Source organism: Mycothermus thermophilus, assembly GCF_041956435.1.
Source record: "Mycothermus thermophilus strain CBS 625.91 unplaced genomic scaffold VTJ04scaffold_1, whole genome shotgun sequence".
NCBI lineage: Eukaryota > Fungi > Ascomycota > Sordariomycetes > Sordariales > Chaetomiaceae > Mycothermus > Mycothermus thermophilus.
The window spans coordinates 4755593-4778213 of NW_027191427.1; the positions used below are offsets into that span (position 1 = coordinate 4755593).

Genomic DNA, 22621 nt, shown 5'->3' on the forward strand with positions numbered 1-22621 from the left:
CCTGGAAGACCTAAATGGCTGCAAAAAAGTTGTTTGGGTTGAGTTTGTGATCAAACAATTGAACCAACGTGCATGAAAAATGGCGTGTACACACAAGTTCATCTGCGCGACGCGAAAGTGGGGCGCGTCAAGGTGATTGCAACCGGGAGTGTGTGGGCATCTGGGCGGACCCACTCTGGTGGCAGGTGCTGCCAAGCTTCAGGCTCGGAGGTGAGCTTGGGCCAATCACGGAGCCCCCGGTTACTTCCGTGAGGTCTTTCCCGGCGTCGCGAAGTGGTTCGTTTTTGCTCCATTGTCAGCGTTCAACATTCCCAGCTACCTTCATTTCCCACGACGTCAGGCCCTGTCACTCGTCGCCAATTGGGCTCATAACGCCGTCAAGATGGTAAGAGACCACGACCCTATGGCGTGAAAGCATGGTGGACTGGAACTGACAGAAAATTGCAGTCTGGCCTTTACAAGCAAGTGTCCCCTCAACACATGACGCCGCTTATCATCGACGACCGTTGCGACTAACTCTCGCTGCCAGCATCCTCTTCCGGAGGAACTACACCATGCTTGGTGCCGTGTTTGCCGGTGCCTTCGCCTTCGAGCTGTACGTGCCGTCTCAGCAGACTGAGGAAATGTCGAGGTTACGGTGCTGAAACTGGGATGCAGGGGCTTCAACAGCGTCATGGACAAGATCTGGGACCACCACAACCGGGGGGTATGACGATTCCAGCGCGGTTTGTGTCTTGGGAGAGGCATTTGCTGACCACGTGGAATAGCGCCAATGGAAGGACATCCGTCACAAGTACGTTGAGGGTGGGGATGAGGAGTAGGTTCAGTGAAGGAGGAAGAGGAGGCTACACCCTGATTTGAAGGTTGCTTGGCCATGTACACTCGGTTTTACGGAGCGGCGGGGAAAAACAATAGAGCTTGGTTGTGGACAAGCATGTGGCACTGCTATCCCCTTCGACGGGTTGCGAGTGATTCCCAGACAACGTCATTCCAAGGCAAAACACAACAAAAATCCTAGCCAAATCCACACAACTGCGCCAAAGTGGCTGTGCCCAATATCGTCCTTGCGATGGGATGGCAATATCGCCTGGCATTGAAAAGTGCCAGGGTCTGGAGACCTATATCTACCCGATTCTGGAGACAGACGATTGGCGTGTGAAGCCGGAGCCCTTTGCGACGGCAGGCAGGATATAAACACGATTTCTTGAGTTTGTCGGAAATGTACCTGCTCATTGCCTATTCGACCCGGGCACCCGAGTCCTTGGGGCGCCCTCGTTGAGCTCTCTTGGCCCTTGCTCTCCGCCTTAAATGTTCACTTGAGCCTCTCGGGAGCTCATGCTGCAAGCACCAGTAGTTGTCTGTCGAGGAGGCAGTGCAAATTATACAATATTCAGTATTTCGCGTGCTGAACGCCACGGCATACAATCGAGCTTCGGGCCCGAATATCCAGGCTCTGTTGACCAAGTGCCGGGCAGAGTTGTGGTGGAACGCCGCATCATGAGGAGACGGGATGAGGAGCTGGGAACTGGGACCCAACCCGTCGGTGTAGCCCCGCCCAGGAATCGGGGTAAGGTTCGGGAAGGTGGGGCATTGATGGTGATAGCTGCCGTCTCAGTGACCATCCATCCCGCACAGCATCATCATCACTTTCCAACTCTCCGTCATCGTCCATCTTTCCCTTGCCGCAACCCACTCTACATTTGCCGCATCAACCCCCAACCCGACACTTGAACCAAAACCACACATTTAACTACTAGTTATTCCCATCCCGTTTCTTTTCTTGCTCTGGGGGTTTTGTGGTCTTACACCGGTGCGATCGATGCGGAGTTCTTGACGACCTCGAGCCTTGCCACGATGGAGACGCCCATGTCGACGCAGGAGCAGCAGCTCTGCCAGCTCCTGCTGGAGATGCCAGCTCGCCATGGATATCGATACACCGACAATGCCGAACGCGAACTACTTACGGCCCTCTTCTGGTGCATGGCCGCCGGAAAATCCGAATACATGGACCTCTTCTTCCCGACCGGCGGCCCCACGAGGCCCGGCGGAACTCTTAAGCTCCGCGAGGCCCAGGGCCGCGCGAACGGCGCCGAATACACCGAGGCCGCCCGCGGTAGGGCGTGCGGGCACATCTTCAAGAGCGGGGAACCGACCTACTCGTGCAGGACATGTAGCACCGACGATACGTGCTGCTTCTGCAGCAAGTGCTTCGAAGCCACCGACCACACAAACCACATGGTGCGGGTTAGCATCTCGCCTGGGAATAGCGGTTGCTGCGACTGCGGCGACCCCGAAGCGTGGAACAGGCCCGTCATCTGCACAATACACTCCGTCTTGGACCAAGGGGGCAAGGGCAAGGGCAAGGAAAAAGAGACCCCCGCCCTGCCCGAGGACCTCGTCACCAACACCCGCATGACAATCGGCCGCGTCCTCGATTTCATTTGCGACGTCATATCGTGTTCTCCCGAGCAGCTGCGCCAGGTGAAGACGGTCGAGTCGATCCTGCAGGACGAGAGGGCGTCACGGTTGTCGTCTACATACTGCGGCGGGGACACGGAATGTCCCGATGAGTGGGCCGTGCTGCTATGGAACGACGAGAAGCACACCATCACCGATGTCAGGGACCAGGTCGCACGCGCATGCCAGACCTCCAAGGACGTAGGTCTCGCCAAGGCGTACGAGACGGACAGCATCGGCCGGAGCATCCTCATGTACGATAAGAGCATCGAGAAGCTCCTCGAGGTCGCCAACATGCTCGAGAAGATCCGCGTCACCATCACCATCCGCTCGTCCCGCGACACGTTCCGGGAACAGATGTGCGGCACCATGGTCGAATGGCTCCGAGACATCACGAGTGCCAGCGTCGGCGAGGACCACAACACCCTGCGCCAGCTCGTGTGCGAAGAGATGCTCAAGCCATGGCGCAGGGGCAGCCCGGCCACCCACGCGATCGTCGGCAAGGACGGTATCGACGACGAGTTGTTGATCGAGGAGGAGGAGGAGGCGACCAACAGCTTCATCCTGCAACAAGCAAGGATCCTGATGCAGGCGCGCCAGGCCGCTCGGGAAGCCAACCGGGAGGCCGAAGGAGACGCGGGCAGTGAGGGGGAAGGCGAAGAAGATGAAGACGACGGAGACGACCACCTTGGCGGAAGCGACATGGACGAGGACGTTGGCGAGGACGACGACGTCGTGATGCTTGAGACTCGCGAGGACGGGGGCGACGTGGCCATGCAAGATTGGCGCCAGGATGCGGCCATGGACGAGGACGAGGCCGCCGCGACGCCTTCCTTCGCGCAGCCTCCTCCACCGCCGCCGGTCCAGCGCCGAACCGCAAGAGACCGAGAGCTCACCCCGTCCGACTCGGACACGGCAGAGCCCCTCATCGCGCCGGCGGCTTTTTCGAACCGGCATCTCGACATACCTAAGACGCCTGCCCAGCCTGGCGACCCAGCCCGACCCCCTCCCAGTCCCGGACGGTACTGGCTCGCCACTCCTGCCGGCTATGTGGAGCAAGACAACATTCCGATCGCCGAGGATCTGTTCGAACGGGTCCGCCTCGACTGGATGATTCTGTTTGACCTCAGGATGTGGAAGAAGGTCCGCAACGACCTGCGGTCCCTCTACATCTCCACCGTGGTCACGATCCCCGAGTTCAAACGCATCCTCGGCCTGCGGTTTGCGGGTCTCTACACCACGCTCGCCCAGCTCTATCTTATTGGGGACCGCGAGCCCGACCACTCCATCATCAACCTCTCGCTGCAAATGTTGACCACGCCGTCCATTACCGCCGAGATCGTTGAGCGGGGCAACTTTTTGACGAGCCTGATGGCCATCCTGTACACCTTCCTGACCACCCGCCAAGTCGGGCACCCCTGGGATGTATCATCCAATGCCGTGCTGTACTTTGAGTCGGGTAACGCTACAAACCGTCGAATGTACCATTTCTTCCTCGATCTCAAATACCTGTTCAGCTCGCCCCACGTCCAAGAGCGGCTCCGATCCGAGGAGCGGTACCTGCTGCAGTTCCTGGACCTCGTCAAGCTGCACCAGGGCGTCTGCCCCAACGTGCGGGCCGTCGTCGAGCACGTCGAGTACGAGACGGATACGTGGATTAGTGCCTCCCTCGTTACGCGCGAGATCAACCGGTTGTGCCGGCAATACGGCGAGGCGTTCCGCAACCTTAAGGAGCAGGATTCGTTCTTCCTCTATCGTGCCATCCGGCTCACCGCCCAGACCGTCATCATCAACTCCATCGGGGCCGAGCGCGGCAGGTTCAGCCAGTGCGAGATCCGTGACGAGGTCGCCTTCAAGACGCTCTATGACTTTGAGTTCGAACCCGAGGGCCGCCAGCTCAGCGTGGTCAAGTTTGTTGTGGAGGAGGAGCCCATCAGTTTCCATCACGGCCTGCACTACTTCCTGTCGTGGCTGATTGAGTGCGGCAGGGCCATGCCCGTCGAGCAGCTCCGGGCGCTGGTCAGCTTCACGACGGAGGAACTCCTGATGAAACCGCGGTCGATGGGTAAGAAACAGATGCCGCGGCTCGGCAACTACGGACCTGAAGACTACCTGATGGCCGCCTTCGACTTCCCGCTCCGCGTCTGCGCGTGGCTTGCCCAGATGAAGGCGGGAATGTGGGTCCGGAACGGCATGAGCCTGCGTCACCAGGCCGGCACCTACAAGGGCGTCACCCAGCGGGATCTCTCGCACCACAGAGACATCTTCATGCTCCAGACGGCCCTGGTGGTCTGCGATCCCAGCCGCGTGCTCGCATCCATCGTCGACCGCTACGGCATGGAGAAATGGGTCAAGGGCATTTTCGAGCAGAAGGCCAAGGCCCAGGACGACATCCAACACCTGGACGTCGTCGAGGACATGATCCACCTGCTCATCGTCTTGCTGAGCGACCGGACCTCGCTCATTCCTACCACCGAAAACTCCGAGCCTCCCCACTTTGCCTCCATGCGCCGTGACCTTGCCCATGTTCTGTGCTTCAAGCCTCTGTCCTTCTCCGATATCTGCGCGAAACTGCCCGACAAGTTCCAAGAACAAGAGGACTTCCACAAGATCTTGGAGGAGATGACCGTCTTCAAGTATCCCGAGGGTGTGTCGGACGTTGGCACTTTTGAGCTGAAGCCGCAATATGTCGAGACGATCGATCCCTACATGGCGTACTACAATAAGAACCAGCGCGATGAAGCCGAGCTGGCTTGGCGGAAGTGTGTCGCGAAGAAGACGGGCCAGCCGGTCGAGGATGTCGTGTACGAGCCCAACCTGCGACCCATCCCGTCGGGCGTGTTCGCCGGGCTGGCCGCCTTCACCAACACCGGCATGTTCGCGCAGATCGTCTACTACTCGCTCCTCTACCCTCTGGTCTACTCGACCTTGACGCCCCAGGTCCCGTCGACACGCGTCGAGACCTTCCTTGGCGTGGTGCTCCATCTGATCCTTATCGCCATCGCCGAAGACAAGTCGGACGAGAGCGAGGAGCAGGCATCCTTCATCGCTCTGGCGCTCACCCGGCAGGCCCGCAGTAACTGGCTGCCCGACGCTCCCCACGCCAAGACCATCGTCGCCCTGCTGAATCTCCTGGCCACCAAGGACGAGTTCAAGGCGTGCCACCCCAAGATCAACCTGATCCTCCGCAGGATGCGCCAGAAGAGGCCCAAAGCCTTCGACTCGAGCTATGAGCGCCTCGGCCTCTCCGTGGAGGGCATGGGCACCGCGTCTCCCGCGGCCGCCGCCATCGACGAGGAGCGGGAGCGCAAGAAGAAGGCCGCGCTGGAGCGCCAGGCCCGGGTCCTGGCCCAATTCCAGGCGCAGCAAAAGAGCTTCATGGAGAAGCAGGGCGATATCGACTGGGGCGAGATGGACGATTTGGAGGATGAGGAGCTTCCCCCAATGGAGGAGCACCGGAATTTCTGGAAGTACCCGTCAGGCACCTGCATTCTTTGCCAGGAGGACACGGACGAGCGTCGGCTGTACGGCACCTTTGCATACTTTACCGAGAGCACGATCCTGCGCCAGACGGACTTCCAGGACCCCGACTTTGTCCGGGAGGCGGCCGCCACGCCCGAGAACCTCGACCGCTCGGCCGAGGCAATCCGGCCGTTCGGCGTCGCGCGCGAGAACAAGGAGACGATTTGGAAGGTCGACCAGCACGGCAACCTCTTCGAAGCGGAGCGCTCTCTCATCGGGAAGGGGTTCCCCGCCAAGCTCTCGCGCTGCGGCCCGGTCGCCGTCGGCTGCGGACACATCATGCACTTCCACTGCTTCGAGGCGTATTTCGAGGCCACGATCCGGCGGCACCAGCAGCAGATCGCGCGGCACGCCCCCGAGAAGCCGTCCAAGAACGAGTTCATCTGCCCGCTGTGCAAGGCCCTCGGCAACGCGTTCCTGCCCATCATCTGGAAGGGCAAGGAAGAGTCATACCCTGGGCCCCTGGTGCCGTCCACGGCCTTCTCGTCCTTCCTCGAGCAGCAGCTCCACTCCGCCTACTACACCCTGGGAGCCATGCGCCCTCCGGACCAGACTCAGAATTCGTTCGCGGCGTACACGTCTCAGAACCTGATGGGCAACCTCGCCGACAAGTCGTCACAACTGCTCGCCGAGGCTTGGCTGGATTTCACCCCATCCCAAGGCGGAGTAGCCGAGGCGGCGAACGACTTCCTTGCGATACTATCGCCTCAGGACCAGACGTCCTCCCGGGGCCGCGCGCCGGATCCCGCCAGCGCCATGAAGGAGCTCGTCAAGGTGTACCGCCGGCTGAAGGACACCTTGGTCAAGAACGGCATCGAGTCGCGCCACGACAAGAGCGAGGTCTTGGGCCAGGACGCCAACGAGCTGTGCGGGAGCGACGTGCTGGCGCGAGCCGTGGGTTTCTCCATCTCGGCCATCGAGATCCAGCAGCGCGGCGTCGAGGCCGAGTACGGCATGACGTTCATCGAGAGGATACCGACGCAGGTTCTCACGCAGCTGCGCATCCTCGCTGAGTCGGTTACGTCGTACATTGCGGTCGGCGGGCAGCGCGAGTCTGGCGAGAACCGCATCGACACCGAGTTCCGCAAGGACAGCGAGCGCCAGCACTGCCAGCTGTTTATCTCGCAATACATTGGCGAGGAGACGGAACACGCAAGGTCCCCCGTCGAGGTCTACGCGCCCCTGCTCAGTCAGGACCTCTTCATATTCCTCTGCGAGTGCGTGTTTGGCGTGATTCCGGCTCAGGGATTCGAGATCGCGCACATGGTGCGCCTGTGCTACCTCGCCGAAATCACCAAGGTGGCCTACCATCTCGCCAGAAACATCCCGGCAGCGCAGTGGTTCCAGAATATGTCGCGCAAGGACGACATGGACCCGTCGGTGGTCAACTTTGTGGCCTTTTGCGAGCGGCTGTCCCAGTTCGACCTGGAGGTCAGCATGGTTTCGGGCAGCGGCAACGACGAGCCGTGGTCATGGGAGAACCGGGCGTTCCAGCAACCCGGCCTGGATACATGGGATGCGTGGTACTCGCTGCTGCGCAAGTACGCGCTGGTGTTCCTGCGCAAGTGCGCCATCCTTCTTCACGTCAAGTACGGCGTCGACTTCAACAGCCGCGTGTCCCCTTGCCCGGAGCAGCGCGAGCTTGAGCGCTTGACGGAGGCCCTGCGCGTGCCCTCGCTCGACGAGATGCTCACCGCCCTGAGCCCGGAGCGCGGCATCCAGCACGGGTGGCCCGTCGAAACCCCGTTGCTGGTGTCGGGCTGGGTCCGTCACCAGGCGACTTGGCCGTATAACGGCGACGCGGAGGGCCTGCCACAATCGGCCGTCCTGAGCCACCCTGGTATCTTTGAGCTGATCGGCCTGCCCAAGAACTACGACAGGCTGATTGACGAGTGCACCAATCTTCAGTGCCCTACCAACGGGGGCGAGCTCACGGATCCGAACATCTGCCTGTTCTGCGGCGAGATCTTTTGCGGTCAGGCCGTCTGCTGCATGAAGGAGGTCAGGCAGGAACGGCGACGGGTGATGCGGATCGGCGGAGGGCAGCAGCACATGCAGAAGTAGGTTTTCCCTTTCGCGAGTCTCGTTGTTTTATATCTCCACTAACTCTACGTTCCCAGATGTCAAAAGAACATTGGAATCTTCATCAACATCCGCAAGTGCGCCGTCGTCTATCTGTCAAACCTCTCTGGTTCGTTTGGTCATGCGCCGTACATTGACCGGTATGGTGAGATGGACATGGGCCTCCGCTACGGGCGGCAGCTCTTCCTCAACCAGAAGCGCTACGACTCGACGCTGCGGAACCTGTGGCTGAGCCACGGCGTGCCGACCTTTATTGCGCGGAAGCTTGAGGCCGATATCAACAATGGCGGGTGGGATACTGTGTGAGAAGATCAAGGGATACAGGGGGTTGTTGGGTAGGTCGTGTATTGGTAGGTAATTGGCAGCGATATGTTAAGCTGTTCAAAGGAGAAGCGTGGAGGAATGTCAGATTCTGGGGAGGCAATGATGGCCTGACGAAAAGCGTTCATGACCATTGTGGAAATCATAAGGCAGTCAGAAGAACACGGGCCGGGATTGTATTCGGTTGGTCGGGTATGAGGATGGGTTGGATGGGGATATGGAGTTTAGCTTGTACAAGCGTCAGGTCGATGCCTGAGGATGAATATTTTGTTCCCTGAGTTGAGGAGTTGTTCTCCCCCTGGTGCCTAGTGAAAACGTGGTATCAGTGTCGACCGCAGATGAAGACTCTCCGACAACAACGAGTACAATGTCTTGAGACGTTGCGAGTCCCCACCGTCGACACCATATGGCGCTCTGAATTGTCATACACAAATTTGGTCATCCTTTCTGGTGTTGAGGTGTTTCCTAGAGAACACGAGAGTTAGCCCTACATGCAGGAGGTAGACAGCCATTATAGATGCGGTGCCATTCCCTGAGTAGATGGCCAAACAGCAAGAAGGCCACGGATGGTAGCCAGCTTGAACACCTTGATATATGTATTCGGACGCAGTATCTGTTCTTGATGAAGAAGACACATGAACCGAGCAAGTTCTGGGTATAACAAGGCGCCTTTCTTGACCTTAGGGTCTACCAACGCTCCCTTTCCCATCGTAAACATCACCATCACGTTCTTCGCATCAAGTTAGAAATACTCAAACACATTTTGAGATTCAAACCACGCCTTCCAGGCCATCTAGCATCACCACCAACATCGCCAGAACCTCATCACCAACCATGCGCACCAAGCTGTGGTACAAGAACTCGTGCGGCTGCGAAACCGAGAAACGAGTGGATGAATGTGCCAAGAAGAAAAAAGGAGAGAGCTGCAGTGTGATGGACGAGTATGACGAGCTGGACTACTCGTGCATCGAATGCCGGTCAAAGGTGAAGACATAACCGACTGATCACTGGAGGGATGCCGTACACTTGATGTCGGTGTTCATGTAGTACGTTGAGTTTCCTCGTGATGCTTTGAGTTCCTGGGGAGTTTGGGTTCGTAAAGGCGTTGGGTTCGCTCGACTTGTAGTTAATAAAGCTTGCGTTGCTTTATAACCAGTCCCCCCGTACAAGCAGGTGTGCTATTGGAGCGTCTGGGGTTAAACGTTAAGCAGCATGGAATCCGAGTGCCTCTCTGGCGTGTCTCCAGCTAGAGTCAAAAGGATTGCCTGCCTAGGGGGTTTCCCAGACTTGGTCTTTGGCACTTCAAGAAGATCCGTGTGAACCTTTACTGTGTACAGCCGACTTAATGGTGACTAAGCCCCTCTATGGAAGGTGTCCGACATCCAACATCTCATACCCAAAAATACCTCCCTACCTGCTCCAGCGCCTGTTCAGAACCAAAACCATCAATCACCTGACGGCCCTACAGAGGAAAGAACTGCATGTCACCCACAGAAATCGTGCAGTTTCCTGCCTGTTCGGCAGGCATGGACCGTCGATTGATGCAGAAGTGTATGCAGAAGCATGCAGGTATCTTCTTCTGGCAGCAGCACACCAAGACGACATCACCATCCTCTGCTGGAGATCTCGGGCGACGGATAGTCCAGAGCACCCACTTGCTGTCTGCATCCGGGTACGTTTTGCAGTGTCCATCAATATCGAGGTCCTATCAAGGCGTTTCTCTATTCAGCCGTACAGATGCCCAAGCCGATTTTCCCCTTCAAGATACCAACCCGCGCGGGATTTGCCGTGGCCCGTGGTGGTGGTGTTGAGGATGGTGGTGGCCTGCCCCACCCACGGGGGGACATGCCCTGCTGGATAGCCCTTGACGATCACAGATGGGAGAAGCCTGACAAAATGGCAGAATGGGAAGACATATCTAGCATGCGTCTGAGGGAGTTTTGGATCTCCTATTTCTGGATGGTTGGATTGTGCTGTGTGCGAAAAGATGGTTAATGAGATCAGGCGAGGTCGATGCGTGGATGAGGCAAGAGACGAGGGTCAGGCTGGCCTTAGCGTCTGACGAGACGATGGGGGGTCCAACCCAGTTGGTGAGAGCCAACGAGGTGGTGGGAGAAGAGATAGCGACTGGAAGAAGATATGGCCTGCTTGTGGTGTCTTGCTTAAGTTCTTTCCATTTGGACATTTGCTTGGGAATTACCCAAAGTTCATCAACTGCTTGCTCAACCGCTCTGAACTAGTCGAGGGGATCAGGTCACAGCCTCGGCCACACCCATGCCAGCCGAGTAGATTGGACTGTTGTGGCTGGCAAACTTGATGACAATTTGAAGCATCTTCAACTTCGCAGCAAAGGTCAAGTCAAGGAGGCATACTTCTGTCAAGACGCTAGAAATCTTCTGGCGCAGAGTGCAGGACCCGAGCCCGAACTGTGGCGCCGATCCCGAATTCTCACTGGCCAGAGGTCCGGCCCCAACCAGTCATCCACGCCCGTCATCCTGCGGGCTTGCAGATGACAAAAACCCGTCATCGGCCTGAGGCTCAGCTGTGAAGGACCACGCTTCTCTGTGCGACGCCATTCTGTGCGATGTCGGCATGGTCGTGGACACGAAGACATGTGTCGCAAGACGCGGAGAAATCTTCTCTTTGAACCCAACCCAAGACAAAATGTCAACTCTGCCGGGGTTGCAGGGTTGACGAGGCTGAGACAAACCGGCCGAGAGAGGTGCAGAAAAGGTATTGCGTGTCAGTTCGCCTCGGATATCTCCACACCATCATCACACGATCAAGAAGCAAGGTTAACTGACACGCAGACGAGACACTGTCTGCATTCCCGACAGACTGGAACCACTCGCAACCCTCCACTTCGTGCGCCCCTCGGGCCAGATCCCGAGTTCTGGGCCCCGATGGGCGGCGGCTTAGAGGAGGGCCACAAGAGGTCGTAGGACACATCTCCATGTGCATGGCACTTCGTGGACTGGCATGATGGCAGCCCATTTGACAAACCAAAAGTCCAGCCGCAACATGTGCAAAGCACAAAGATGGTGTGCACAATCGCTGGTGTTTATATCAGACTTGCAGCCCAGTCCACGCCATGTCAATTCCAGGGCTGATGATCTCCGTGATACGATGTCTATGTGTCTCTTTTAGACAAGCAACATTCCAGAGATCTCCAAGGCGTATTTGAACCACTTTTCCACCATTCGCGGTTGTTCGTTGAAGAACGATCTTGCCCAACATTTTCTCATCAACATTGTCTTCACTAGACTTCCTCAGGGAGACACTCACATCGGCTTCCGCAAACCCCCATACATCGAAACATTAGAACAACCCCGGACAAGCACATACACTACCTACTCCAAGACCAACCAACAACCATGTCGTGCAACTACCAAAAGCTCGACGAGATTAGCGCAGTGAACACCCACGACACCTGTTCCTCTTGCTTCCCGCTCGGCGTGCTGATGGCTTGCCTCGGCGCTGCTCTATCATGCTGTCGCTGGCCGTCCGAACGGCCTGCTATCACTACCGTTGCTCCTCCGCCTTTGCCTCCTGTGTTGTCCGAAAAGAAAATCCCCTATCAGCCGACGCACGCGGCCATGTCGTACCTCAAGACGACTACGACCCGAGAAATCCGGCGGGCGAATGAGATTCTTTGAGGCTTGAGCCGGGTCGAAGTGTTCATTCAGACTTGATCATGGTGTCAACGACACCCTGCCCATCGTCCCGTCGCTGGGATAGAAGGTGACCGTCACCACCACGACGCTGGACTATCAGTCTCAGGGGATGTTGCCGACGCCTCGCAGTCCCAGGTGGCGCATCTCATGAGCAGGATGGTCCCAACCGAATGGCACGAAGACTGGAACCGGGAAGGGGTTCTCTAAAGAGCTGCTTGAGAATGGCGCGGCATTGATGGAAGCCTCTCCTAGGGGATTCGACGGGTTCTAGAACATGGAACGCCTCGTCGCGGCATCGAGGAACCCTGACAGGACATGCGCCGCCCCTGTTCCGTGCCGGCGTCCTCCCATGATGCCCTTGGTGGACGGGAAAGGGGGAGGTAGAGGGGTGTGGGGTCGGTACCATCAGGAGGGACGAACGCGGCCAAGGTATCCAATGACCCAGGGAAAAGGGAAAACGAAGAATGGACAAAGCGGGCAGAGGAGCATATATCCACTCCGCCTACCCGGACATACCAGGCTTCACAGCGAGTGAGACCCAACCACTTGGGACCCCCGACCATCCAACGCCGTGCCGCCGGGCTCCAACAGCCATATATGGCGGCATGCTTAAGGGGGAGGCGGAAAGCGGGATCGACCTAGCGCAGGGCGAGAGAGATGGCCTCGGACTATGTATGGCCGTCTGGGCGATCCTACACGAGTTCATCGGCCGCCACGACTCTCCGCAGAAGATATTAAGGTGCAATATCCACACACACTAGGCCGCGTGGTTGGGCTACGGCCAGAGTCATTGGGCCTGATGATGCCTGTCCATAGCCACGAGGCGGCCACGTTCAACGGCCGTGGGGGGTCTCTGTTGGCACCGGGACCTTGGGAATGTCATTGATAGGACGGGAAGGAAGGGTGGCGTTGGGAGATGTGAAGGATTGGAGATGCAGGTTTCATACTTTGAAATGCTGAGAATGGATCAAATGTTACATGTTTCGTTGGAAGGATCCAAGGTGTGAAGGAGTGCTCTGCCGCTACCATGAAGATTGCACGACTACGTCTAACCCGCACAATGTAACATCTCAAACCCGTGAAGCGGGAGATTGAGCTTCAAGACATTTTACTTGTCAACGCCTCGATTCCCCGTCCTCGATTAGAGAGATCCAAGGTGCGTCTTGTTGCTTGACCGTTGCTGGCAGGTCCTCATCCCCGTTGGTTTGCCCATGTGGAAGGTCGTGATCCCGGCCGCAGGGCCCCGCCGCAGCAGGGGCCGACGGGCATGGGCCGGGTTGGTGGACCCGGGTCCGGGAACCGAGAGTGGAGTCTTCTTGCCCGGACATGGATCCCGGCTCCTGGGGGGTGAGGCGCCGTCCCTGGTACCGGATCCGCGCGGGTCTTACACAGTAAGCAGTGGATTGTCGCAAAGCCTTTTGGCGAAATTGGATTCCCAACAACATAATGATTTAACTCAGCTAGCCCAGGAGTTCCTCGCAGCAGCGTCGAGCCTTTCCGACGTGGGTTCAAAAGCGCAAAGCCTTGTAGAATCTGGGTGGGGATAGTTACCTGACCACGGGTTATGTTGTTGCCTTGGGGTGCCCAGCGGAATGGATCACGGCCAAGGTTCGCAAGGTGACCTGGGGACCGGTTGGCGAGGTTGACACAGCGACACCAGCCTCCTCCATGGCCTGCGGGATGATTTCCTCCACACGAGCCCTGCTTGATCTTGTGTCTCCAGAGCGCACGCAGCAGACCTGTCTGACGGCTGCCAGCAGACACACATCGGCGCAACCCAACGAGATCGGGAGATCCCATTTTTAGCGGCACAGCAGGGTTTTGTGCTTCCATTCGGAGGTGAACATCGTGGCGAAGCCGTTCCGCGTTGCTGCGCTTGATGCTGCCCTACACCACGAACTGATTGGCCACAGCGTCCGGGGCGCATGCAACAGCGCGGCAGTTGCAGGGCTTGGCGCGACATTCCCGCCGCTAGGGATCGGACCCGAAGAGAACGGCGCAACCTGGCGCTATGGAGTACCCTGGGAAGGAGACAAGGGCAAAATTCGCTGCCTGGTCGCTAACTTTACGCTACAGCGGCCGATCAACGAGCGATGGCCCAGGTTCGAGAGGATGGAATTGGGGCCAAAATTGAGAAATTAGCTCCGAACTCACTCATGGGGAGGACGAAGGGAGGACGGGTGGGATCGGTTGAGCAGTGGAATCAAGCTCCGAATTACAGACAATCTTTTTGCTAGTCCGTGACCATGCTGCTAGTGCAGGTACCTACCTGGCTATAAGACAGGCAGGGATCGAGCAGCTCTCGACAGGTTTTGGTCAAAGTGGGGTGCGGCCGTTCGTCTGGGTGCTGAACCTCAACAACAAGCTCTGTCAGCGAGACGGGTCGGAAAATCCTCGTGAGAAACTCTATCATGATCGCTGATGGCCTCAGAAGACTCTAGCTTCTTCAAGTGCTGACTGAATTACCTTGTTTTTGTAGAGGTTCGTCCGATGAGACGGCAAGCTGTCAGCAGCTTACTATGAAGAATCCGATTCGTGGTGCACATGCTTGCAGAGCTCAGCTCTTGTCCGGTTCAATCTCTCAAGACCCTCAGCAACGAAAAAAACTCCTTTGAAATGGCCCAGGACATGTTGTGCTCTACTCATAGGGGAATTGATCACTGAAATGGTTCGATGATTTCGATTGCTGTGTTGATCTCGTCGAATTCGAGATCCCTGAAGGATTCGGGAAGGAGCCTAGTTAATGTGGGCCGGCCCGGATGATGTCTGCGGTGGGCAGCGGTTTCCCTCCGCGCCATCTCGATGCACCCGATCCACTTCCTTGCCCGGAGAGCCCCTCAGCAACAACAATCTTACGGGGCCTCCGGTGAGCGCGGGGCATCTTTGTCATCATCAGTATGCCTCGAATGTACGAAGCGCACATGCTCATTTAGTCATTTGGTTCCAAAATGGCCTACTCCGTACACTGCGCGAATTCCAGCAGCCGTGAGATCTCGAAAGCGTCCCCTCAAGATCTCACGATCCGAGTCTGCTGGGTCGTAACCGATAAGTATCGATTTGCTCGCCGTCCTTGGCCCTGCAGGTTGTCTGTGTGTAACAAACGGCAAATCGTTCGACACACCAGCCAAAGAGCGGCGGGAAAACGGCGATCCATTTTGCTTGCGCGAGCCTTTCAGAGCGTGGCTCGGTCACTTCGATGCCGCTGTCCGAAGGGACAACATCTCGGCGTCGCACGCAGGATGGGGTTGCCGCAGCTGTGCGTTCTGGAGCGGGACACGATCTCGGACTTCATAAGGCCCTCACTTGAGTCTGTAGAGTCTATGGGCATCAGGATTTCAAGAGCACGCTCTCCCCTCTGGGCCATCTCGCTTTCGAAAACGCTATTTTCCTGCGGGTTGTAGCGGGATGGATATCGGACATCCGCCAAACTGCCCACTGGCAGACTTCAGGGCTTATTCTCGCTGCCTACGGGGCTAGTTCGCGGGAGGCGCCCTAGTCCCCGGCGTCCAACAGGGGATGGCGATGGCTTGCTGCGGGCGGCGCTCTATTCTGCAGCCACTCATCCCATGGCCTGTGAACATCAGAAACCAAGGAGCTGCCGTGACCAATTTTGGTTCATCTGAAGCTAGAAACATCGCGACGATGCATAGCGACGGTTTTCACCAAGTGGTTTCATCAGCTCGCTCAATTCTTTTCCCCGTGCTGACGTCTCGAGTTCAGCTCGCCCGCCGGGTGATACCCTTTTAAAACGGCCGGCAGACGGTTCGAGATAGAAGCTGTCTACAACAACGTGCCACAGCAGTTGATCAATCCAAACACAAGGCAGATAGTAGTGTCAAGATGGTTTGAGATAGCGAGACGGGAGCCGTCTTTTGGCCAGTTCTCAATAGAAATGCGAAGATAATGGAGGTCAGCGAGCCTTGGAACCATGGCCGACGAGATGCCGGGGATCTCTGCTTCACCCCAGGCTCTCGGCCCCGGCATCTTGGCATTAGGCCGTGGTGTTGGGGGCCCCTGTCTTTGCATGTTCGCCGGTACTATCTGGCTCTGGTCAGCGCCACCCTCGGCGTAGTGTAAACGTTGCACTCGATGAGGTCCCCCTCAACCAGATTAAGGCGCAGGGCGGTGCGAACCGAACGGGCGCCGTTGACGTCGAGGGGCCTGGCTGGAATGCCGCACCACAATGACCTGCTCATGCGCCGCTGGTTTAATATTGCAGCTCCCGCTCTCTCCGCTCGCGCCTACGGCGCAGCGTTTCTTGTTGACCTCGTGCTCTCCCTCTCCCGCTGCCTTACTACTTCCCCTCTTCTCACACGTATCAATCAACATTTGGAAACATCCATGATCTCGTAGTCCAGCCGGGCGATATCGACGGCAGTATGTGGTGATCGTTCCTCCCTCCACCTCTCGTCGATCGCCGCATGTGAACCGAGGTCCTCTGGCCGCACAGCCAAAATCGCCACCATGTTGTCCATCAAGAAGCTCATCCCGAGCCCCAACAAGAAACAAGATGTGCCGGATGATTACGAGGGATCCTACTTCCTCTACGACGACGAAATAGATACCTTCACCAGAATCAAGTCGTGGATCCCGCCGCCAATTAAGAAACGGTCTAAGCCAAGCCTCGACGTCCCTCGCCAGAGCGACGACTTTCACCACATGTGCGGTCCAGCCTTGCCCGACACGCCGCAGTCTTCCACCACTTCTTTGTCCAGCATTGACAATGGCCTCGGGCACGGCGTCAGGACGGTGAGTCCGCAGTCTTCGCCGCCCCGACGCTCCGAGTCGATGCCAATCACAACGGCTCCGAGCCCACAAAGGAGCCCACAAAGAAGCCCGCTCCTCCAGCCCCAGTCATGCCCAGAGGATCACAAGGCATCCAGGAGACGGAGCAGGAGTCCTTTTTCTCGTTTTCTGCAGCCGACCCCGCCGGCTTCTCCTCCCCAGCACATCAGCATGATGCCGGAAGTCCCGTGTACGCCGCTTGACACGGCACCAGGAACTTTCGAGTCAGCCAGCAACGGGCATGTCCCTGCCCCGGACGCAGTCGCGGTAACCCAGCCATCTGGCTCGGCCGCCGATATCCCCTCTGCGCCGTCATTATCACAGCAACCTGTTGTTCCTAATCCACCTCTTGTCCCTAACGCCGCGGACGGCACGGCGCTACCACCACCGCATCAATCCATCAGCCACGCCAAGCTCTCAGACAGCGAGCTGGCCAAGTTCCCCAAGCCGAAAGACCGGTTGTCCGGGTCGGCGCCCGCCCGCCGGAAATCCCAGAAACGCCGGAGCGGGGGATCTGTCAGGTCGGTCAAGTCAGCTACCAAAGCGGGCAGTCCGCTGTCGCCGGCGCAGGCCCGTCTGGCATCGGGCACGCGGCCGAAGCGTGCAAAGTCCAAGAAGGCCCGCCGGCGGCCCCGCGCCACCGCTCGCCAGTCTTCCATCTTGCAGTTGACCGAAAGCGCCAAGGACCTGTTCACCATCCGCCTGTTCAACCGTATCGAGGTTGACGAGATGCTCCCAGAGAGCACGCTGCGAGAGATCCGCAGGAGCCGTGCCGCCACCTGGACGAAGCCGCCCGAGTTGGGGGTTACACACCCGGATCTTAAGAAGGCAGCGACTATGCCCGCGAAATCCACGCCGACGCCGGCCTCTGAATCAGCCAAGCGGCCTACCCTCAACATTAGCACTGAGACGGCGATCAAGGATACGGCAGCGCCGCGGAAATCGACGGAAAGTCTGGGGCTGAAGCCCGACGGTGAAGAGAGCAAGGCGCCGACTAGCTTGTCCGCGACGCAAGCCCCACAGCCCGAGGGCGAAGCCTGCAAGTACCCGACACCTGGTCAGGAGTCTGTCACACTGCCAGACTCGCCTACCAACAAGCCGTACAGCAATGCGGAGGAAGCATTGCCCATTGCAAACAAAGCCGATGATCAGCAAACAACGGCGGCCGCACCAACGATCACCGCGGCCAAGCTGACCGCCGCGCCGATCAACCCACCCCAGAAAGCACCTCTCCATCGCCGGAATCCGAGCCGGCAGCTGCCCCCCTTGCCCACGATCCCCGAAGTCGTCGTCACGGCGGCCGCCGAAGAGTCGGCCCCAGCCACGGAGAGCAACGGCAAAAGGAAACAGACCAGCGACAACAATTCCAAAGAGGCGAAAGCGAGGGCGGAATTGTTCTCCTTCCCGAAATCGGACAAGTACATCTACCTGGCCAGCAACCCTTACACGATGACGATGCCGACGTTCCGGCACGGGCCGATCCGGCTGGACAAGGAGGAACTCAATATCGACAATCCGGCTGCCGCCGTGGACGACACGCTCGACTGGACCGCGTTCCAGATGGCGATCCTGGGCGGCGCGGGCGACTTTTTCAGCGAGCCGACTGACTATTCGCGGCCCTCCGAGCGCGAGCTTGACGAGCTCGAGGAGCTGACGACCTGGTTCCAAAGTTTTGGTTTTATGGGCCCCGGAGCCCTCGTCGGCCCTCCGCCTAGCCCGAACGGCGACCTGGCGCTGCGGTCCTCGATCTATTCTTGGACGCCGGTCATGCCGCGGACCCCTGGGAGCAGCATCAGTAGCAGCAGTTCGGGCGCCAGCACTGCTGGCGGCGCCGCCCCGGCCTTCCGGCGTATCGACCCTCCTTCGATAGCGGTTGCGCCGAACACCGACTCCGTCGGCCGGTTCTACCCTACCGCAACGACAGGCCCCGCACCTGAGGCGTTTGCTCGCCACCGCCGCAGCGCAAGTAGTATCGCGTTCGGCCAGCCGGTGGCGGTACAGAAGACGACGAAGCCGCAGTACCAGTTCAATCCTCCGCAACATACACAGTTCCAGCAGCCGCAGCAACAGCAGCAACAGCAGCAGCTTAACAACTTCCTCGCCCCTCCCCCCTATGAAGCAACCACGGCTCCCACCACCCCGATGCGTCCCCGCAGCATGAACCACGCCAGCAGCCTCTTCAGCAGCCACCACGCCGCCTCCTCTCTCGCTGCTAGCAATAACTACGCCATCACCTCGTCCACCATGCCCGGTCAGGCCACCACGACACCCACGCGCCGCACCCGCTCCCCGAGCATGGACAGCCTCCCGCAAAGTCCCATGATGGACCTGGTGGTGAGCCATGACGTCGAGGGCAACGAGTACATGGTGCCGATGGGGTTCAATCTGAGCCACGACCTGGGCGACTTTTTGACGTGGCACGCGGAGCATGTTTCGGGGGTGTTTGGAGGCGGGGAGGGGGCGTGAGATTTGTAATACCTAACTGGATTATTTCTTTTTTTGTCTTTTTGGGAATATCTTTGGGTGTGTATTGGGTTTCGGTGGGTTGGTGTTCTGGATCAGTTGTTCCTTTCTCGTTTAAGGTACTTGCATTTGTTCGATCATGGCGTGGCGTTGGGATGAGTGGGAAATGTTGGATGGGAATCTTTGTGTTCTTGGTCTGAGTTGGAGGATACCTCGTTGGACACGGTCTTTTCTGTGATACCACATTCCTTTTGTTCTATTCGTAGTTATGGATGGATGGGCGGGATGTCGATACCAAGATCGATGTGGACATCATGTGGTTGAATGAGATAACTGAAGGATTAGGCGATGTATGATGTTACATGTATATCTGGGTGTAGAGATGTATGTACGTAGATGTGACCCGGACGCTCAGTATACCACATGGCGCAATGTCAAGGCAAGATTGAATCTCTCAGGGACGGATCGAGTATCGGGTGCTCCCTTGTTTATCGGGTCTGCCGTTTACTTATCACATCGGCGCCGTGGCTGAAGTTTTGTATAGGGCAATGATGTCGCCGGCATACTTTCGGCTCAAACTCAAAGGCTATCGAGACGCATCCGGGGCTTGCTCCCAGGAGTAAGTAAAAGCTAAGCGGGACTTGAATTTCACTTCGCCATTTGTCCTGGGCTCTCTCGAATGTCAGGAACAGCCACATTGTCGCACACATGTCGCGTAGTAACGTTTACTTCGACAAACTCGGTCCAACAACTGCTCTCATCCTCATCTATGGCCTCTGGGGAGTGAACGTCCACAAGCGAAACGTTGATAGATCCGGGTGAACCGAAACCGAACGCAGACACCTCCCGAGCTCCGGGTTGATGTTCCAGGTGTCGCGCCGGATGATCGTCACACTTGCCAGGTGAGGAAGCCGGTCTGCACTCTCGTAGACAAGCTGTAAAAATGCGCGCTCCAGATATTCCTGATAACTGCCGCCATCGGGACCAATGGCCGGTGTCGTGTCAGGTTCCATCCAGTTCCAATAGGGGTCGTTGTCAAATGCGAGAGCACGATCGTTGTTCTCTGGGGGCATGAGCGGCTCGAATAACGTGAGCCGCCGGAGGGACCGCGGCAACCTGTCACAGATGTTGCTCTTGTACATGTCGTCCAGGGAATTGAAGAGAGAGCGTGCGTCGATGTCGAGGTCGGTAAGAACCTCCATGGAAGAGAGACAAGCGAGCCTTCCCTGCGCTCCGAGATGCGGCTCGTCGTTTGGGATGCTAGGCTTGAGCCGGAGTCGCAGTTTTTGAAGCGTGTGGGTTAGGAAGCTCAGCGCCTCGTTCATCCCAGGCCCGCGCAAGTCCTTAACCTTCGTCTCGTTGCCAGAGGTACTTGAGAAAACAAGACTAATGTCTTTGAGCCGCGGAGCGCCCCCGTCTTTGCAGAGCTCATGCAGCCACACACCCGAAAAGTGTGAGGCCTCGAGGCGCAATGTCTCGACATGTGCCCATGCGTCCCTCACTAGTGTCTCATGATCCAGGAAGCTGGCCCCAAAGATGTCGATATGTTTGATAGCTCGACCGAGCATAAGATTTTGCGGGAGATTGCTTGGCCACATCATGGAAAACGTGAAATATGGGTAGTTTGGGATGAGGGACAACTGCTTTAGCCGTGGCAGGGCTACATCCTGCATCAGGGAGGTCACGAATGCCCTGTAGAGCGAGTCGTCGCTGAAGGACCTGGGCAGGCCCAACTGAAGGTTGACGGCATTAGATGTGAGCAGCAGCAACAGGATGCAAGTCACTTGCGTAATGTCCTTCAAATAACGCCGGTTATCGCGGTAAGTTCCGTTGTGGTTGTTGAAGCTAGCCATGTCGTCAATGTTCATCTCGACAACTTCGTCGACGATCCTCCGCAGGACAGGAAACGGCTCCGCAATACGAGAGAACGTGTTGTAGACTTGGTTGTTGTCGCGCAGTGCGCCCAGGAGGCCCTCCAGGGCGTCTTTGTTCTGCTGGTCGAAATCTTTCGCGGGCCATCCAAGGTCGACGAAAATAGAGACCTCTTGGACATGCGTGGCAAGATGTGGCGCTTCGAACAGAGTCCGGGTGACCAGGAACAAAGTGGGGAGGTCGCGGATGCGGATGGTTTGGTAAAGGAGACAAGTCGTGATCAGGTTGAGCCGCCGGTTGGTGAGAGTTAACGAAAGTAGATGGGGGCGCAACTCTCGCGCGTAATCGTCCTCCTCGGAATTGGCGAGCTTTTCGGGTGGCGGATCATTGTCGCCAACGACCGGATCAACCAGGCATTGGGTGAAGTGCTTGGCGATCTTGTCCAGGAGTTCGTCGGGAAGGTTCATCAAACTCATGATGGCCGGGTTGGTGGTTGCTGGTTTCCAGGACAAGCCGAAGAACCGCTTAGTTGGCGATTGGTATTCAGGTAGAAGGGAATTTATGGGAACCCCCTCACTGAAATCCGGGATAATTGGGAAGACGCAAACCCATCGTCAAGTAGGTTCTCCTGGGTCCAATGTTGCCCCACCGACGCGATGGGGCCTGCGTTGGTAGTAGCATCGCGACAAGTCATTCAGAGGAGGAAATCATTGCGCGCGATATCACGTGACATCATTGCCTAGCAGTGTTTTGGAGATTGATCAGGTGAGGGTTATGTGCAAAGCATCGAGACCACTCTCTCACTCCCAAGGCGGGACATAGCAAAGGAAACATCAGTCGTTAGGAGAGGTAACTATTGCCTTCCATCACTTCTTCTACCTAGGTCGACCAGAATTCGGCGCTGTGGATCAACTGCAACTCCCCAAAACGACATCGACGTTATTCTGCTACGTGGAAAGCGAGGCAACCCATGATGATGTCCATCCTAAGATCCCCCAGTCCAACCCAGACCCGCTACCAGGGGCACGTGGGGTGGCCGAGACACCTTGATCTTATTTGTCACCACAAACGATATCAAAGATCCAACCGTAGCAACCTGGCTTTATTAACACCGCTCCTGAGCCTCGGGAGTTTTAAAGGAGGGATATCACCGCCTCTCAGTCCGCCATCCCTGTCAATCCTATTCCGGCGACTCTCCATAGAGACAACATGACATAGGGAAATCAAGGTGCTCATTCCTTGCTATTTTCGGTAGAGGTGGGCAAGAATGCAAAGAAACTGACGCTCTCTCGATCCAGTCCCAGCTGTTGGGCGATGTCATCCCAAATAGCTGGAGCAGGGAGGATATACATCTTGCCCCTCGAGGGGCAACATCCGATCAGCATTCCCGCAAAATAATCATGAACGAAACCCCATTTGTGAAACGCCCAGGAGCCGGAATCTCC

The 22621-nt window shown here is 57.5% G+C and overlaps 8 protein-coding genes across 8 annotated transcripts; 4 read left to right on the forward strand and 4 right to left on the reverse strand.

Annotated features, from left to right (window-relative positions):
- Positions 1-554: 554 nt before the first annotated feature.
- VTJ04DRAFT_1786 (uncharacterized protein) lies at positions 555-821 on the forward strand (the record flags this gene model as incomplete). Its single annotated transcript, XM_069359511.1, has 3 exons — positions 555-595; positions 658-706; positions 768-821. The coding sequence occupies 3 exons, from the start codon at positions 555-557 to the stop codon at positions 819-821; spliced, it is 144 nt and encodes a 47-aa protein (XP_069224394.1).
- A 24-nt stretch (positions 822-845) lies between these two features.
- VTJ04DRAFT_1787 (uncharacterized protein) lies at positions 846-1094 on the reverse strand (the record flags this gene model as incomplete). Its single annotated transcript, XM_069359512.1, has 1 exon — positions 846-1094. One exon carries the CDS (start codon positions 1092-1094, stop codon positions 846-848), a length of 249 nt encoding a protein of 82 aa, XP_069224395.1.
- A 760-nt stretch (positions 1095-1854) lies between these two features.
- VTJ04DRAFT_1788 (uncharacterized protein) lies at positions 1855-8367 on the forward strand (the record flags this gene model as incomplete). The annotated part of the gene is made up of 2 exons (XM_069359513.1): positions 1855-8039; positions 8100-8367. 2 exons carry the CDS (start codon positions 1855-1857, stop codon positions 8365-8367), a joined length of 6453 nt encoding a protein of 2150 aa, XP_069224396.1.
- Positions 8368-8372: 5 nt separating this feature from the next.
- VTJ04DRAFT_1789 (uncharacterized protein) lies at positions 8373-8824 on the reverse strand (the record flags this gene model as incomplete). Its single annotated transcript, XM_069359514.1, has 3 exons — positions 8373-8492; positions 8546-8687; positions 8811-8824. The coding sequence occupies 3 exons, from the start codon at positions 8822-8824 to the stop codon at positions 8373-8375; spliced, it is 276 nt and encodes a 91-aa protein (XP_069224397.1).
- Positions 8825-10631: 1807 nt separating this feature from the next.
- Positions 10632-10976, reverse strand: VTJ04DRAFT_1790 (uncharacterized protein; the record flags this gene model as incomplete). Its single annotated transcript, XM_069359516.1, has 2 exons — positions 10632-10833; positions 10903-10976. The coding sequence occupies 2 exons, from the start codon at positions 10974-10976 to the stop codon at positions 10632-10634; spliced, it is 276 nt and encodes a 91-aa protein (XP_069224398.1).
- A 780-nt stretch (positions 10977-11756) lies between these two features.
- On the forward strand, positions 11757-12038 carry VTJ04DRAFT_1791 (uncharacterized protein; the record flags this gene model as incomplete). The annotated part of the gene is made up of 1 exon (XM_069359517.1): positions 11757-12038. The coding sequence occupies one exon, from the start codon at positions 11757-11759 to the stop codon at positions 12036-12038; it is 282 nt and encodes a 93-aa protein (XP_069224399.1).
- Positions 12039-16520: 4482 nt separating this feature from the next.
- Positions 16521-19307, forward strand: VTJ04DRAFT_1792 (uncharacterized protein; the record flags this gene model as incomplete). Its single annotated transcript, XM_069359518.1, has 1 exon — positions 16521-19307. One exon carries the CDS (start codon positions 16521-16523, stop codon positions 19305-19307), a length of 2787 nt encoding a protein of 928 aa, XP_069224400.1.
- A 764-nt stretch (positions 19308-20071) lies between these two features.
- VTJ04DRAFT_1793 (uncharacterized protein) lies at positions 20072-21652 on the reverse strand (the record flags this gene model as incomplete). Its single annotated transcript, XM_069359519.1, has 1 exon — positions 20072-21652. One exon carries the CDS (start codon positions 21650-21652, stop codon positions 20072-20074), a length of 1581 nt encoding a protein of 526 aa, XP_069224401.1.
- Positions 21653-22621: the final 969 nt, after the last annotated feature.